The 18,408-nt window shown below is 54.8% G+C and overlaps 1 protein-coding gene across 1 annotated transcript; it reads right to left on the bottom strand.

Annotated features, from left to right (window-relative positions):
• Nucleotides 1–2,320: 2,320 nt before the first annotated feature.
• HRG_11212 (PIF1-like helicase domain-containing protein) lies at nt 2,321–7,090 on the bottom strand (the record flags this gene model as incomplete). The annotated part of the gene is made up of 10 exons (XM_044869682.1): nt 2,321–2,818; nt 2,891–2,941; nt 2,996–3,829; nt 3,887–4,180; nt 4,253–4,879; nt 4,940–5,255; nt 5,337–5,498; nt 5,541–6,744; nt 6,819–6,879; nt 6,950–7,090. The coding sequence occupies 10 exons, from the start codon at nt 7,088–7,090 to the stop codon at nt 2,321–2,323; spliced, it is 4,188 nt and encodes a 1,395-aa protein (XP_044715235.1).
• Between the last annotated feature and the right edge of the window lie 11,318 nt (nt 7,091–18,408).

An 18,408-nucleotide genomic window follows, 5' to 3' on the forward strand; every position in this document is an offset into this window, starting at 1 on the left:
TATATCTGTAGGATTGTGCACTGGCCAGACTGTTGGCGTGCCCGCCTGATTACCTCCAATGCCGAGCAGTTGCTCGTCATGATCGTCAAATCTCGGCGACGCAGTCTGGCCGGCCAGCGCCGTTGCCACTGCCGCGATTTCTGCTATGTACCGGTTCTGCTCATCCCTCAATCCGAGGGTGACCGAGTAGCTGGCCAGCTCGCTCGTGCTGTTGAGGCTAGTGTCGTGAACGACACCTCCCATTCCAACCACGCTCTGCGAGCTGGGAGTGGCGACGACGATATCTTCCACGTCGTTTGGCTTGACCACCTGTGTCTGATCCCGCTCGCCCACGACGCGGTCGTTCCGTGGTGCCAGAGAGTACTCGTGGATGATCTCCATTCGCTCTGTGTCTGACTCCGCGATGATCGAGGCAATCCTTCGCATCGACGAGACGAGTCGCTTGCTCGCTCTGACCTTTGATGATGCCAGAAGATGCGTCTTGGGGAGCGTCCGCAGGCTGATCTAGAACCTCGCCGCGACTTGACCGTGCCGTTCTCGAAACGATGCGATGCCGGCCTCAGCCTCGGCTATCACTGTTGCAACTGTGCCGGAGGCTCCCGTGACAGCCTGTTCCCCAACCTTCTGGGCCCTGTCTAGCTGAGCCGCCTCTCTCACGCCGCACGTCTGCATCCACACACTGGAGGCGTAGTGCATGGTTGGCGCTACCGTCGTGACAAACAGTTTTCTCGCCATTTGCAGGATATCGTCTTCAGTCTTCGCAAAGACATGCGGCCGTGAGCCCTTTGGCGGCCGCTCTAACTATCTGCTCCATGCACCGAAAGCTTCGTGCCCATGACCACCCCTTGGAGTTTCACGCTGCTCTTCGGTATGACCTCTTGTCCTTTGGTCATGAACGGTGTGTCGCTGTCGCAGGTGCGCTCCATTACTCTTGTGAAGTGAATGATAGTCGTTCTGCCCGCTTCAAACGTTGCGCCGCTGCATCTTTCCCACTGGAGCGCTTCGGCAATGATTGATTGGATGCCCTCTCGGTTCGCCTCCGCCGTTGGCCCCGTCACCGAGGCTGAGTGAGTAGTACCGGTAGTCCACCAACGCGATCACGCCACCTTTTGCATTGATGCGTCTCTGCACCAAGTCTGCGTTGAAGAACAGGAACGCAATTGGCGACAGTGGTGATCCTTGCGGCAGACCTGCTTGGGGCAAGACTTGTTGCTCGGACGTGTCCCCGTTCACTACCACTGAGGCCGTCCGTCCCGGAGCAGAATGCATCCATCCTATCCACCAGTCTATCTAGTATCCCCCTCGATTCATCCTCTCCAGCACTCGCACTTTGCAGACCCCTTTGGTCGCGTGAAGGTGGAGCAAGCTGAATAACTTAATCGATTTACCGCCGTCTGCCACTGTGCTAGGTGCCACGCCGGCGCTCCACAGCTTGTTGCTAGGACTCGCTGCTCCTGCCTCAGTCAGGACTGGCTCTATCGCTTCGTGATGGTTTGCTCACTTCACAGGGCTCGAACGTGCGCGTGCGCGCTCCAACAAGTGGTGCGCAATTGACAGTTATGGCATTTGGTCTGTGTGACAGACAATACTACTTTGGCAAGCTCGATAGGCAGGGTAAGCCACAGATCTTCTATGTATCGCCGACTCGGACAAACATGCAGCATAATGTTCAGCCGCTCAGTACTGGGCGTGGGAACGAGTGAAATCAGTGTCTTAGAAAATGGTGCCAACTTAGTCATTAATGGTTTGTCGATACCCTGCACACAAGCTGGGTAAAGCCTGTCACTGTTTACCGGCAACTCAGGGCAGCCAAGGGCCTCAGGCGGTGATCCGGCAGCTCAGGGCAGCTCAGGTCATCAGGGCAGCCCAGGGCGGCTCAGGATCGGCTCAGGGCGGCTCAGGGTACTTCGAGGAGCGGGCTGTGCTCAGGAAAATGTATGTGCAGGTGAATTTCCGAGGTCCGAGGGGTAGATTCTGGTTGCTGTGTTGTGTAGGTGAGATAATTGAAGGATGATGCTGAAGCTTCGGGGGATTCTCGCTGCCAGCTCTTTTCGTACTTGAGATTGGCTGCACGACGGCTTTGTCGGGAAGAGGTAAGATAGGAGCGTGCTTGAAGTAGCTTTAAAATACTGCGCCACACCTTGCACTTTAGTTTTAAGGGCTGTGGTGCAAGGCGTACAATCAGCCGAAGGCTGCGAGTCTGGCTACAAGCAGTCACCGAACAATCAGTACAGTATCTACAATTATACAATCATCTGTGCCTTGGAAAGTGTCGTTCTTGTCGCGGGTAGCATCAAGTGGAGTTACATAGACGCGTGACCTACCGTATCTTATACGGATTCTGGGTGAGAATCTGTCGTTTGCGAAGTTGCTGATCCCTCATTTTCATCTTAACTCCTTCCGGCGGCGACGCATAAGTCAGGTGATTGCGGTCAAACGGGGCATCCAGCATCAGACCCTGCAGCGTTTTCACACGCGAGACGGCCACGTAGCTCAATCCGGTCTGAAAGTCACGGCAGGACAGATCCGTCACGATCATGTCTTCGGTGATGCTCTGCGACTTGTGAACTGTAATGGCGTAGCATACGATCAGGGGAAATTGCGTACGAGTGCAGAGCGTGGCTCCGACGAGGAAGTCCCTGTCTACTGGCAGAATCGGGACAATCTTCTTACCATCTGCGGTGGTCAGGAATACCGGCCCCGTGTACTTGTCAAACTCCATCATGATCACGCAGGGAGGGTCTTGCATGGGGTCAGCTCCAGGCGCCCAGGCGATATCGTATACTGTGCCACGGGCGCCGTTGCAGAGGCCAACTGGCTGCCAAAGGTTGGACGTCAGCATCAGACGGGCGCCAATGCATACGGGAATCTGCTTCGCAAGGTTGCCTGCCTTGTCGTCAGGAGCAGCAGCAGCGCCGGGGCCAACGTTCCTAGCCATAACCTGGATGACAGGCCGGCCTAGCCGGTCGAGGTGGTAGTGATTATATTCGTTCACCCTGTCTTTCGTGGCGTATACTCGTAGGGAATTGACGAACTTGGCAACCTCCTGATCGTCCAGCTTCGCTTGAACACGGCTGGAGAGGAGCTTCCAGGACTCCGTAGATAGTTGAAGCAGCCGCAATTCCTCAAGAGCTGAACGAAACGCTCCTTGATCGTCGCCGCGCTGACGCTGGGCAACCTTCAAGAAAACCGTCTTGTCGAAGCGCCGATATGCGTTCCTGCCCTTGATCTCTACTCCCTGCACCTCCTTGTCGTAATAAAGAGGCTTCTGCAGTACAGGGGGAAGCTGAAAGAAGTCGCCAACCAGGAGGATATTAAGACCACCAAAGAACTCCTCATTCCTATTCGGGAAAGCCTCACGGAGACGGTCATCAATCCATGACAGCTGTCGCAGACCCAGCATGCTCTTCTCATCAACAATCAGGTACTTGATGTCCTTCACCTTCTTCTGTAGCTGAGCTTTGTCGATCGCTGCCAGGGGCTTGAAGTCCTTGTTGATGGGGAGGTGCAGCAGGGAGTGCAAGGTAGTGCCCGATATCTGATTTCCCGCAACGCCCGTGGGCGCGGCACGCCAAACAGGCGTCCCTCTTCCGCCCGAGGCGGCTTGAAGGTGCGCCGAGAGCAGATTGATGAGGTATGATTTGCCCGTGCCACCGCCACCGTCCACATGGAGTAACAACTGGGAACAGGCCTGGGTCAGAAAGTGGCCCATCACCGTATCGTACACTAGGCGCTGCTCCGGATTCAGGGAATCGCGAGCCTCGAGCGGCTGATGATCCACATCAAGGTGAAAGGGGTTTTCGGCTTTGCGTTGCTTCCAGAAGTCGCCCTGGAGAATGCCGTCATCGGTATACCGTCCAACGTGGGCAGCCCAGTCATAATTCACGTCGACATCTCGCCGGCCCAGCACGTCGATATCGTCCTCCTCCAGCGGATGGTCAGGCAGCATACGGGCGAGTTCATGCCAGTCTTCCTCCACGACAGGCTCTTCGTACTCCTCCCGCTCAAACTCATCGTCCTCTGCCTGCAGCTCATTTGCTCCCACCTCCCCGTAACGGTCGTCCTCGTGGAAATGGTGTCGCTGCCGGCAGCACTGGTACGCCGCCGCAAAGGACTCAAACCGCCGCCCGTCCACAGCAAGCAGCTCTTCCGGAGAACGATGCGGATGGGCCATCATCAACTTGACACGGCAGAAGTCATGAAACTGGGGCGACGCTTCCGCTGACCTGTACCGAGGGAAATAGGACAGGACCCTCTTCTTCGCGTTCGCACCGAGTCTCCTCCACGTCTTGAGATTGTAGGACTGCAGGTACTCGAGATAGGTTATACTCTCATGTTGGTCATTTCTCTGCAGATATTTCCGGTAGCTGCCGACAGCCTCGCTGACATCCTCGTCGACGCGGTACGACCGCGCATGCTGCTCCAACGGGCGGCAGTCGACGTACACAACCATCCGAGTGCCTTCCTGCAGAGGGATGTTGAGCAGCAAGTGGGAAATTTCCTGCGCCGAATAATCTCTCTCGGAAATCAACTTATTCATAAGGCGAGAGGAGAAGGACAACAGAGGCTGGTGGTGTGTTGTATGCGGCAAAACCTGATCTGCGAGCTTGCAGTAAGGCTCCGTCTTCTTCTCCGATTTGCTGCAATACTTGGCAGCATACGTAATGACTGCCTGTAAGCTGGTGCAGGGCGATATGTCGATATTGGCCAGCCAGCCCAGAATGATGGCAGGATTGAAGTGGTTCATGAGGCTGTCGTTGCGGGCAGCCTCGAAGATGTAATATGACTTACCTTCTTTCCTGATGACTGCGGCTAGCTCCCGCAAGGCACGGGGGAAGTTGAAACGACACTCCCTCTCCGGATCGGCGACATTGGCCGCCTCGATATCGGCTGCAGCCCCTTGCATATCGTTCGCCAGGTCCCCACTTCTCTTTCGTACCCGCAAGCAGTACGCGGTATTGCATCTGTGGCGCTGGCAGCGGTTGACGATCTGCGAGAGCCGCAGGAATGTCATCTCTACGCCCAGTGGATCCACACTCAGGGGATTCCCTTCACCCTGGGGCATTGTCCTGTTCGGCTCCGGGTTAATGGCAGTGATGTGGAATCCCCACGTGCGTGCAAAAAGGTCGCGAGCGGTTTCGTCCCTCATGTCGGTTACCGGGCAATTCTCCATCCAGTACAGACCGTGGTTGTGTGGACTCCCACGCCCTTGCCATTCATATCGATCCCAGTAATCCGTCACGTTAAACTTCGTTCTCAACACGATATCCCGAAAGAGACAGTATCGGCGGTGAAAGTGGAAAGCAGCAATGTGAGGGTTCTGCCGCAACAAGTACCGCGACAATGCCATCCTTTCCGGCTCGGACGCGCCCAGCCATTCTTCATATCGGGGCATGTGTTGGTAGAGGCTCCGCCAGTGTAAATCAGCCGGGCTAAATGTGACGAATGCGCCAGGACAACCCAAGCTGTAGGCATACGCTTCGAGGTCCTGCCTCTTTCTATTCCAAAAGGGTCGCGTACCGCGAATCGACACCGCATGCCTTGTGATCGAGTTGATCAGCGCCTGCGCCTGTGGATCCTCAGCGTGTTCGAGCGCCTGAATAAGCTGCTCTCGCGTGAGCGGCTCACGGGTGCCATCGTGTTGCTTCACGAAGAATTTGGACCGCGCACGTGCTTGGGACCGCATCAGGGTGTTGAATGCGACAAAACGGAAGGTTGGATGGCGCGCAAAACGCCCGTCGTGCCACCGCATCGCGTGCTCGATGTAATCCTTGTACTCAATGGACCGCAAGCGAGGCTCCACAAAGTCGGCTCTGCCGTCTGGAAAGAGGCAGGGGAATGCCAAGGAGAGCAGGGCATGAGAGCGATTGAACTCATTGATCGGCGTGTGCCGTATGTTGGGAAGCTGGAGCTCGTGCCTCGCCTGCCCTGGAGAGCCTGTGGCAAGGGATTGCCCCGCATCCGCTTCGGATTCACCCGCGAGAATAGACCGCAGAGCATCGAGCTCCGTGTCCTTGGCCAACAGGTCAGGCACCGCAGCCGCATCCTCTAGGTCAGGCTCTGCCTCCTGATCTTCCTCCGGTCCCACATCGGCAGCCTCCACCTGACTTTGGGGGATGGCGTCCACCACATTGCCGTCCTCGGGCAGTTGGCCCAGTCGCTCGTCGTCGATGGCGATGGATCGATAGCCAGGATGATGATGGCGGAGGTAGTCTAGCCATATCATAACAGCCTGGCGACGCACGCGGAACTGGCGGGTGAATTGCCGGCTGAGATTAGCGTGTGATGACGTGTTGGCAGGACGCAGTAATACCGTGTTCAACTCCCGCGGCAGGAGAGGGAGCTGGTTGTACACCAAGCCAACCTCGCGGAGAAAGTGAACGACGTGCCCCCGATACCTGTACTGCTGCCCCCGCACAAGCATAATGTTCACGTGGACATGGACACGAGCAATCAATGCCTCTTCGGTAGGTGTGAGCTCGGGCAATCGGGTCGGTACGGGGCCAAAGTCGAGCAGGTTTTCCGCAGAGAAGAAGTAAGGCTCGTCGGGGCCACGTTTGTCATCCTTTCGATAGCAACGCGAACAAATGCCGTCATAATCTATTTCCATCTGAAACCAACACTCGCGGCATCGGCTGCAGTATTCCATCTGGTCATTGTCGAGCTTGGTCCAGAACTCACGGAGGGTGGCCCTATCGCAGTCCGTCAAGGCGCAAGTATCCAGGTCGCCAGTCCACGCCGGATCTTGTGCACGGAAGACCGCCATTTCTTCCGGTGGAATTATAACTGGACTTCGAATACGCCGTGGCGGCCGCGACAGTCGATTTTGCCATCGAAGTTGTCTCTGGATTCGCCTTCCCGGTTGTCTCGGCCGCCCTCCTGTGCCAGGGGCAGGACCACGGCGGCCGCGTCTTGGCCGCGCAGACGGCTGCTGCAAGCGACTACGAACAGGACTTTCATACACGGAATCGTTATCGTTGTTCTCGTCTTCGTTCCCGGCATCGGAGTCGCAATCAGCCCCTAATTGTTCACGGTAGCGACGCGGTCGAACGGGGGAAAGCAGCAGGTTGAAATAGTCCTCGGCATCCATATCGGGTTCGGAAAACTGGTCTATATCGCCTCCTTCCTTGGCTACCTGATCCCCATCTAGAAGCCCGCTCGGCTGCGGCCGATCTCGACTCGTATCTACTTTCCCTATTAGCCCGAACACACTGCTACAACGATAACACAAGGGATATCTTATCCAGGACAGCCGAACCTTCCGAGACGCCGAGTTGAGATATGGAAGGAGTCAGTGACACAGTCTCCCCTGCACGACGTCGTGATCGATGGTCGCGCTGGATAGCGGCCAGCTTAACCCTAGCCCCGGCGGTAGAGAGATCATCTTGCGAGACCTTCCCGCCTTTGTGGAATCTAGCAGCCAGGTAAGAATAATTCATTCTGGTTGCGTTGCCTCGGGCACTCGATGGATCAAAGCGGGAGGCGACTGGATCGGTCGCTGGCTGCTCAGCAGGTGACGGGGCCAGCGCCCGGAAGAACCGCGAGCCTTGTTGGGTTGCTGGAAGCGGCGTGCCTAGCACGACGTGAGGCTGGCTGGTGCGCTCTCCGTATAAGCTGCTGACTACAGAAGGTTGTTGCAGCGTCTCCGGCGATGCAGGCTCGATTCTGGTCCTCGAAGTAGGAGGGGACAGGCCAGCATCTCTGTCAGTTCGTTTCGGGGTAGATCTGTGGAGTGAAGGGGGGCGACGGGCCAGCTTCTTCAATGCGAGGACTGCGGCTTTCGATCTGGCACGCTTGATCGGGTTAGGGACGCATATTCGGAGTAGACCATACCAACAATGTCAGGTACCTCAGAATTGCGCTGGTCTCGACATGCTACGCAGGTTCTAGTTTTATTGGCAGACTTCCTCCTGCTAACGAAGTCGCCCGTCGGCTTTATTTGGTTGCAAGAAGGACAGTGGACTCCAACACCAGACGTAGGGCGATCATTAACCCTAGAATCGTGATCCATGCCTGATCGTGGAGAGAGAGCATTGGGCTTGGTTGCGAGAGAATTGTTCCGTGGCTAAGAGCCGCAACAGCAAATAAAGGGGCAGCTGAGAAATTGGTGGCTTCCCGATATCCACTTATCTACTGACACCAGCCAATCCAGCCTACTTTAGAGACCTCCCATACAAAACATCGGCCAATCAGATCTGTAAAAACTTATAATCCCTGTCTGTTGAAGTGGGTCATCAGAACCCCTGAACCCCTGAAAGGCTCTCTGAGGAGCCCCTGACAGTGGCTTGGAAGTGATATATTAAGGTGGCATTTCTCTGTTTTTACTTAAAGATTTCTTCAACCTTTAATGAACACTCAATCCGCTACACAGCCTTCAACACTGTCTGCACCAAATCCTCATATTGGGAAACTTATTCTGATTAATGTAAAGTCAGCCTTCGGCTGAATAAAATACTACTTGGTTCGCCCTATGAATATTTGTCCATGTTATCCATCATGCTGTAAGTAGGAGGAGCGAGTTGGCCCTCAATAGTTACAAATGCGGTACACTAAAATACTTCGAACACCCGTTAAGTTGCCAAGGCAAGGGGCTTAACGGCTGAATATCCAGCCCGAAGGGTGAACATCGTATTCCTGCAATTCAACTTTCCTAGGGGGGGACCCCCTAGAACCCCCCTTTCGCCTGCGGCGGCCATCCAGCTGTTTAAACCGCTCCTTGACTGGCCCAATCTAACTATATACCCTATATCGAACCTCCCCTTCCTGTAGCTTATAGGAAGACGTCGTTTAGTCAAGGTAGAGTGGTGGATACGGTGCATCGCTCAGCTGTTGACCCTGACGCCGTTGTTGGTCAGCGAGGCGCATCTTCATCCCTGCTTTAGCCTTTGTAGTTAGCCGTAAACGCAGCACGTAGGGAGACAGGCTTATAAACCTTCTGTCGGCGTGTGGTTATAGAGGCTCTGACGATCGAAAGGCGCCTCAAGGAGTAAGCCTTGCAGCGACGTAACCCGTGACACAGCAACATAGCTAATACCGGCCTGGAAGTCGCGTGTAGCGAGATCAGTAACTATTTGCTCCTTCGTTAGGCTCTGGCATTTGTGAACAGTGATAGCAAACGCCACCATCAGGAAACTGCGTGCGAGCGCAGGTCTCGTTGCCCATAAGAAATCACGCCTGACTGGGAGGATGGGTGAGATTTTCCTGCCCTCGTTAGTTATTAGATATGGCGGTCCATCGTAGCTATCAAAGTCCACCATAATAACGGCCGGGGGATCTTCCAATGGTTCGGCGCCTGGGTTCCAGGCGATATCGTATACAGTACCCTGGGCACCGTTAACTAGGCCAGCTGGCTGCCATAGGTTAGTAGTGAGCATTACCCTGGCGCCCTTAGCAACAGGAACTTGTTAGATAGATTGCCAGCATTGTCGCTTGGTGCCTGCCCGCGCCCTTGCCTGATTCTTTGCCTCCACCTGTATTGCCGGGGCGTTGAGATGCACCATATGCTCGTAATTGTATTCGTTGACCCGGGCCTGGTAGAATACACCCGCAAAGCGGCCCTGAAGCTGTCAACCTCGCTCTGCGTTAGCCTGGACTGTACCCGACTGCTAAGGAGGTTCCAGGACGGTATGGATAACTTGACTTCACGCAGTTCCTGCAACGCCCGACGGAACTGAGCCTGATCATCACCAGCCTGGCGCTGTACCGTGGTCAGGAAGACGGTGCGGTCAAATAACCGGTAGGCCACCTGCCCTCTCCTTTCCAACGAAGACAGGCTGGTGCTAGTCGAATACAGGGGCTTTTGCCGGACTGGTGGTAACTGGAAGAAATCGCCCACAAGCAAGACGCTCACACCACCAAAGAACTCGAGGCTACGCTGTGGAAAGGCCTGTCGCAGACGGGAATCGATCCGCGCGAGCTGCTCAATCCCCAGCATGCTCTTTCATCGATCACGAGGTATTTGACGTGCCGTAGGCGGGACTGAAGGGCGGCTGCGTCGGCTGGGGAAGGTCGGTAAAGCACCACCTACTGGGAGGCGTAGCAATGAATGAATGGTGCTGCCCTGTATCTGGTTACTCGCAACGCCTGTTGGCGCTACGCGGCAAATAGGGCTAGGATTCGGTAGAGCGGCCGCCTGAAGATGGGAGGAAAGCACCTTGATAAGGAACGACTTGCCGGTGCCACCACCACCATCAACGTGGAGAAGGATTTGAGTGGGATTTCGCGCCTGGAAGTGGCCCATGAATGTGTCGTACACGAGCCGTTGTTGTGGATTCAGCGTATTACGCCATTGAGGGCCAAGGACCTCCACATCGTTGGCCATGGGGTGGCTAGCGATAAGGTCCTTCCAGTAGCCATCTCGAAGTTCCGGATATGTACCCACATGCCGTGTCCAGTCGTAATTGACGTCGATATCGCGGCGGCCAAGAAGGTCAAGAACTTCCTGGGTAAGGGGTGGTCAGGTAAAGGGCAGCGAGGCGAATCCAGTCTTCGTCATCAAATTCTTCCCCACAGGCAGAGCCTCATATTGATCATCTTGAGGCTGTAATCGAGCCTCTTTTGGCTGGCCGTAATGGTCATCACCATGATTGTGATGCTGCCAACAATAGGAGAAGGCCTGAACGTGGGAACTAAAAGCCTGGCCGTCGAAAGTGAGGAGCTCATCAAGCCGGCGATGTGGGTGATTTAATGTCAGCTTTACACGGCAATAATCTGGCCACTGCTGGCCTTCTGGAGCAACCTGATAGCGAGGAAAGTAAACCAACACACGGGGCCTGCCGTTAACGTTGCCTGGCCGCCATTGCTTCCATGCGGAAGGGTCTCTAGAGCGGAAATTCCAGTGTTTGAGGAAGGAAACGTAGGTCAGGTCCTTCAGGGCTTCCGGGCGCTGACCGTACTTTTCGTAGACGTTGGGGCCTCGTCAACCTCATCGCCGTCAATGCGTAAGGAGCGGGAATGTCTGTCAGGATGACGGCAGTCAACGTATAGGCAGATTCGTGAGCCCTCCTGTAACGGCAGGCCGAGGAGTAAGTGGCTAACCTCCTGCTTCGAGTAATCCCGTTCAGCAACTAGCTGATTCAGGAGCTTTGACGTGAAAGAAATCAGGGGGTTGTGGTCCTTGACCCGGGGCATCAGCGCCTTCCCAATCTGGGCAAAAGACTCGCTCTTCTTTTCTGACTTGGAGCAGTATTTGGCTGCGTAATCGATCACCTGCTGGAGGCTCGTGCAGGGAGAGACATCTGTATTGGCTAGCCATGCAACGGTAAGCAAGCGGTTGTAGTGGTTAATCTGGCCATCGTTCCTCCCACCCCTAAAGGTCCAGTGCTTGGGTGAGGCAACTTGTCAAGGGAGGCTAGTAGGCGCTGTCCGTGAGGAAATCCAAATCGGCACTCTACCTGCTTGGTATGCTTATTGCGCTGCATACAGTAGTTGTTGCAGCGGTGGCGTTGCACGCGGTTGACTACCATCGATAGGAACTGAACGGTGAGGGCTGCTCCAATAGATTGCTGATCAGGGGATTCCCTTCCCCAGGAGCCTGTATTCGATGAGGCTCTGGGTTAACGGCAGATACGTGATATCCCCAGATACGGGCAAATCGCTCCCGGGATCGATTATCGTCAGGATCCAAGTCTGGGTGGCCACTTAACCAATATAGGCCATGGTGGTGACTGGACCCCCTGCCCTGCCACTCATAGCGGCCCCAAAGGTCCGTTAGGTTGAACTTCTGCTTCAGGACAATAGTCGTAAGAAGCGTATAACGCTTGTAGAAGTGGTAGGCGGCGATGTGGGCGTTGTCTCGCAGTAGTTGCCGGGACAGGACCATGCGCGCCGCCTCAGGAGCTGCTTTCCACTCTTGGAATCGAGGCATGTGACGATATAGTGATTCCCAGTGGTAATCGGCCGCACTTGCAGTAACGAAAAGGCCAGGTCTGCCCAGATTGTAGGCATATGCTTCCAATTCCTTCCTTTGCTTATACCAATACGGCCGGGTGCCCCTGATTACCGCGGCTTGGCGCGTGATCGACTGGATCAGGTCCTGAGCCTCTGGCTCATCAGGCTCAGCCATCGCTTCCTCTAGGTCAGCGCGTGTAAGGGTTGACGGCGGCTGTCGCGTTGCTTGACGAAGTAGTCACTTCGCTTTCGGACCTGCGCACGTAGCAGCGTGTTGAGGGCGACGAAAGGCCACGTTTTATGGCGGGCAAAACGTCCGTCATGCCATCTCATCGCATGGCCAAGGTAGTCCTGGTACGTGATGCTCCGTAGGCGAGGCTCCACGAAGTCGGCCTTGCCGTCAGGGTAGAGGGTAGGGAACGCAAGCGATAACAGCGGCTGGGAACGGTTGAATTCGTCGATAGGGGTCCTGCGAATGGATGGCAATGGCATCTGGTGGTGAGCCTGCGCGCTATGCGACATATACTCAACATTAGCCATACGCTCAGAGTCAGGGCAACATCAAGGACTCGGGACTGCAGGGCGTTTAATTCGGTATCGGTAACCTGCAAGTTCGGGATCGCTGATGCGTCCGCATCGCAGGATCCTCTTCAAGCCTCCTCAACAGGGCCTTGTGGGATCTCGCCGTCAGGTATGTCAGCCACTTGGCTAGCAATGGAAGCAACTATGCTGCCGTCAAGAGGAAGCCGTTGCAGGCGATCCTGGCTCACGACGATATCGCGATAGCCCGGGTGGTGGCGCTGTAGGTAATACAGCCAGGTCAACAGGCATGAACGGCGTACCCGGAAATCGCGAGCAAACTGTTGCTGGAAGCGAGGTCGCCTTCCATATTAGGAGGCCGTAGGAGCACGATATCTAGCTCCTTCGGTAGCACTGGGAGCTCTTCAAATAGCCTACCAATGTTGCGAAGAAAGTGGATAACGTGGCCGCGATATTTGTATTGAGCGCCACGCACTTGTAGGACCTTGACGTGTACGTGAATCCTAGCAATAAGCATCTCCTCAACCATCGTTAGATCGGGTAGATTGCCGGGGACTTCCCCAAAGTCGAGGTTATTCGCAGCGCTGAAGAAGTAGGGCTCGTCGAGGGCTTTCTTCCTGTCTCGACCAATGCAGCGGCTGCAGATTTTCAAGCTATTTCGTTTCATATCGAACCAACGCTCCTGGCAGCGAATGCAACTATGCATCTTGTCGTCATTCAGGGCAGTATAGAACTCTCGCACAAGCGCCTGATCTTCCTTACTAAGGGCGGGCAAGTCAAGGTCACCTGTAAAAGGCGGATCACTACTCTGATCAAACAGCCGCGCTTGAGGCTGTGTGCCTTGACGAGTATAACGGCCGCGGTGATGACCCTGTGACAATAATGAAGGAGTGGTAGGAAGCGATTCCTGTGGTATAGGAGTGCCTTGCACAACAGGAGCTGTAGAAGCAGTGTCTTGAATCGGCGTGCCCAGAACTACTGTTGGCAGGCCAAGGGTAGGAGGAAAAGGGGAAGGTCCCTCAACAGGGCTTAGAGTAGATGGCCCCAGCGGAGGTATAGGCAGTTCCGGTGCAGGCGCCAGGCCACGGAATAAAACAGGCATGGCAGGAGGTCGTAGGTCAGTCACAGACGCAGGCGTTGGCGCAGTCCGCCTTGGAGGCGTCAGGTTAGCTAGCGAATCCGTCCTCTTCGTGGCTCTGCGTAGCGATGGTCTCGAGGCGATATTCCGCATCGCGGTAACGGCGGCTCGCGATTCGGTTGCCCGTTCTTTTCGGTGTGCCCTACAGCTAGCACACTGTCCTGTAAACTTCGTAGGGTCCTTGACGCTTCGAAATTCGACTTCAGGCAGATCTTGCTTGCAGGTACGACAGTTGCGGACTGCCTCGGGCATATTGTTCTCCATCTGACCGTATATATCCACCTCTTTCCCACCGAGACTGCTAGATATTGCTCGGGCAGGAGGCTTTGCGAGGACTTGCGTGGCTGCAGCAATACACACCCGCAGGTGGTGCCAGGGAATGTTGTAGCTAGGTCGGCCGCGGAGCTAAATTTGACCTAGAATCCGTTAGTAACCGATGGGTTCGATAGATTCGACCCACGATGGAAGTGGAAGCGTGTGCTTGGAAACTTGCATTGAAGAAAAGCTCTCGGAAACGGCTAGCTCGTTACCTAGTCAACGCTCAGGGGTTTGCGGCATGGCCTTCATTTGGTGGCGTTGCCAACCGACCACTCCCCGCACGAGTTGAGTACAGGGGAGGCCAATTAGCCAATGAGAAGAGGTTTTATGCCTCTCTTTCTGACTGAATAAACGCCCTTCGGGCTGAATTATTCCTCACTCATTTTGCGCCACTGTTGTTTGACCGCCGACACCGTCCGATTGAGCTTGGAAGCGATCCAGGACTCCGACTTGTTCTCCCTCTTCCATGCTCTTAGGCGACGTTCCTCTAGCGCTGACCACCGGCGGCGCTTGGCAAGCACCTCCCTTTTACCGCTTTTGACGATTAGAGGATCGTCCTCGTCGCTACCAGAAATGCTATTATCACTCCCATTGCGATTCTCGTCGATAGGACTCAGAGACTCTGCGTTGGCAGGTACTCTGCGACTGCTCTCTGGAGCCGTAGACCTTCCGCGCAAGTTGTAATGCCGCTTCAGAGTGTTGCTCACGGGTTGGCTATGCCTTGCCTTGCCCGAAACATCCTTAGGGAATGGGTTGGATAGTAAGGACAGTGCTTCAAAGAGAGCTGCACGAAAAATCGCGCATGATTTACATTGTCCAGATTGTTCCATCTCTTGCGTTCCACGGAACGATATTGCGGAATGGGGCCCATTTTGCAGCGACCGCTGTGTGCCGTCTAGGGGAGGTTGACTCGTCGTCGCAGAAGAGAAAGCAATAGGGTCAGAGCCAAAGCTTGCAGGAGAACTGATAAGGCCGCCCTGATGAGCCGCGGTTGGATGGGAGCCGCTCGTGGGATAGCGGGCAAGTGCCCTCACAGCCGATCGATTGTCATCGAGATCGTGACTGCCATTGAGGCGACGAGTCTCCAATAGTTGAGGTCCTGGTCTTGAAAATCAATCCCATCGTCGACTGGGATCAAGGCACTATCGTAAACACCCGGTTGATGCAGCAAAGTGCGACGTTCAGCCGCGGAGGGTAACTTTAGACGTTTTGTTTCCTGTTGATCATCAACGCCACTGCCATGATGGCTGTCCCCCAGTAATCGCTTTGTCCTGTTGGATATCGGTGCGATGACGTGCTGTTGACCTTCATTTAGCCAATGCTGGAAGCCCGCATCGTCATCAAGGAGGCTCTTCAGAGAGCTCTCAGCATTGGCGGGTGCAGGAGCAGATGCGCTCGAGCCCGGCGAGGAAAGAGGGGAGGAGTAGTGAGGACCTCTGAGTTGGTCTATACCGAGCCTTGAAAGATCCGCCGACTGCTTGGCGGTACCGGCTTTGGGCCAGGTCAACGCTGTCTGGATCAAATTGTCATCGGCAACATCTGCCGGAGGGACCATCACCGCTGCCGGAGCGGCCGGGTCCATTAGCGTTGGAGACTTCTCAGTGGCCTTGCTATCCCCCTCCTGGATATCTTCCACCCGTACGATGGAACCTGAATAAAATTCTGTCAGTCCCGCGAAATGAACAGTGTGGCAGGGGCTGACTACCTGATATTGCCTGAGGATTGTCCGCTGCAAGCTGAGCCGCCGCAGGCTTCAACGCACTGCCGAGGTGTTCGTCGACTTCTTCGCCACCAGCATTGGAAGCATAACACCTGTTCATGGGGTGCGAGACAAACTGCATGTCATCGGACCAATCGTGGCCGGACCAATCGAGCGCCATCACGACTTCCTGGTCTTTGAAATGTCAGCAGTAATTTATCTCCAGTACGATTTCCCTTCAGCGGCATACCGTTCATCTTCGACAAGCCTTCTGCATTCTGCTGTGAATAGCGGTCTTCACCGCAAGTTTCTAGTAACGTGGCATCATGACGACGCTCCTTGGGCGCGAGATCTGGGTGTTTTTTCTTTCGCTGCCTTTGCGGCAGGGGAACATATGGTTTGAACTTCAGGGGAGCGGCCATGATGTTTGGAGACCAGATGCGTGCGTAGTCTGTACTAAAGGTATGAGAAAGGGGGAGAGGAAAGCTGAGGTGGGAAGCCTTCCATATTTATCAAGTCACCCTCTCGCGGCGCGTCAACCAGATACCCAGCAGCAAGGGACTTTGAGCTGAGGTCGGAAAATCGTTCTGCAAACAATTCCATCGCCGAGAGGTAGGAGCCGCAGGATCGAGACCGTTCCATATCAGTCATTCCCCTCTGCCACTGTCCCTGAAGGTTACTAAATTTGGCTCCGACGATGGTCAGCTCTCGGAACGACAGGGGACTAAATCGACCTCCCGTTCCCGCCTGATTCCAGCTGCAACGCACGACCAATGGCGGAGTCTGCAGCGCTGCAGCTACTTGGACTGGCAGGACCGGCGAAAAGAGAGATTCGGGCCGACCGATCCATAGAAGGCCCGGTTGAGTCACACTCCGATCAGGTTTTGCAATGCCATCCTCGCCCCCTTTACGACGGGTTAGCGGCGGGAGGATCGTCCAGGACCCGGTCCGGTCCAGTACCAACAAAGCAGGCTGTGCAGGACGCTTCAAGGTGATTTGTGCCTTGGAAAACTGCCAGCCCGCCGACGGTGGGCATGTGATATGATATGCGTCCTACCCAGATCCTTCTCGGTACAGTTTCCCATGTTTAGGGGTTAAACGTGATCGGCTCGGAGCTGCAAAGTTGCTGTATCTTAATTCATAGCCAGGAGGATTCGGGAGTCTGTCCCACGGTGGCAGGCTCGCGCCCTCGAAAGGAAAGTCCTGTTGGTGTTTTGGCCTGATGAGCAAGATTATTAGTCAGGGCCTCGTGCTTGGATGTAGGCTACTGCGAGTCCATCCTCTTTCAGTTCTGCCTCGTCATACTTACCGTCAACAACGCGTTCGGTCAAAAGTCCGTAGGGATTTATCCCTGCCGCCTAACCGGCGAGCCGATGGTTCGTCCCCCCGCTGCATAATGAGAATCAAGCTCGGAGAGACGATCCATTCATCAATGCGTGAGAAAACGTCACTCGTTGGTCGAGGCGGTGTAGGACTGACGAAGATCCCTGCCATTCGGGGGAAACCTTGCCCAGCGCAGGCTTCAGTGCCGCCCCAAGAAGTCGATCGGGAGAGGCGAGACGAGATGGGACATTGGTGTGTCTCCCAAAAACCCCGGTCAAACTGTTGATTATGTGATTTCGGTTCGGCGTTAGGGGCCGGCTGCGTTCCTGCTCTCTTGATTTCTCTCGGAGAATCCTTGCGGTTGCGCACGACGATTGATGTCAATGTCGATAAGGCCTCCCTACTCTTGCACCAAGCATCAGCGGGTGAGCAAGACTCCGCCCTCATTTCCTATTCCGGGTCCGTTCGCATTGATAGACCTTCTCGGCCTCTTAAGAGTATCCCGTATTTCCAAGAGAGGCAAAATCGATATGTAGAGGAACGTTAACACCGAAGCACGAAGTCAGCGCCCGCGGTGTCTAGCCACTCTTATCCGCATAGGGAAATTGGCAATTGCATGTGGCGTGGCTTTGCCTGATTCAGTAATTTTGAACAGCCAAACCAATGCGCATCTAGTTGCATCACATCCGCCGTGCTCTTCCTTTGGCGAGATGTCGGGGCGTTGGTTGTACGGCCAAGGAGGATGGTGGGCGAGCCGGTCGCGAAGCCGACATCGTGGAAGCCCATAGGGAGAAAAAGTTTCGAGTCGCCGGTGGCTTTGTGGCAGATATGGCGCGGCTGAAGAACAAAACCTCCCCAAGTGTAGTTGCGAGGGTAATTCTCGTCGTGTGGCAATGACTGATGTATGTATGTGTATTTCACCCGGAGGATTTCTCCTATAGGGCCTAGACGTAAAAGCTACTGACATTTCAATACATTAATGCGTAACACCTTAAGCCCCACGGGTCAGCATACGCTACACCAACCTCGCCGCTACTCTCTCCGTGACAGGCCTGCTTGAAGGCCAATTTCTCCAAGTGTTCAGCGTCCTACCTTCAGCAGCTGAAGCGCGGTCTGTCGAAATCCGAAGTCGAATACCTGGGCAATGACTGATGGGCGAAGGAACAGCGCGTAGTTGAAAAAGATGACTAAGTCAACATGAAAAAGGGAAGAACATCCATGGTACATGAGGAATACCTGGGCAGGACCTGGGCTTTTATGGGTGACGCAGAAGCGGCGGGGAATGGAGGGGCCGAAGATTGCCCGATGGGGCAACCACCGAATGTGGTGGGCCAAGACCACCATTTCCGGAGGCGGACTTGCCGTCTTAACTTTTACTAAGTAGATATAATATAGAATATTTAGAAGTTCTAATATATAAAAATAAAATCTAAATACTATTAGAATTATAAGATAAAGTTATATAAGATATATATAAATATTTAATATATAGATACTAAGG

The sequence above is a fragment of the Hirsutella rhossiliensis genome (assembly GCF_020360975.1).
Source record: "Hirsutella rhossiliensis strain HR02 chromosome Unknown scaffold00019, whole genome shotgun sequence".
Taxonomy (NCBI): Eukaryota; Fungi; Ascomycota; class Sordariomycetes; order Hypocreales; family Ophiocordycipitaceae; genus Hirsutella; species Hirsutella rhossiliensis.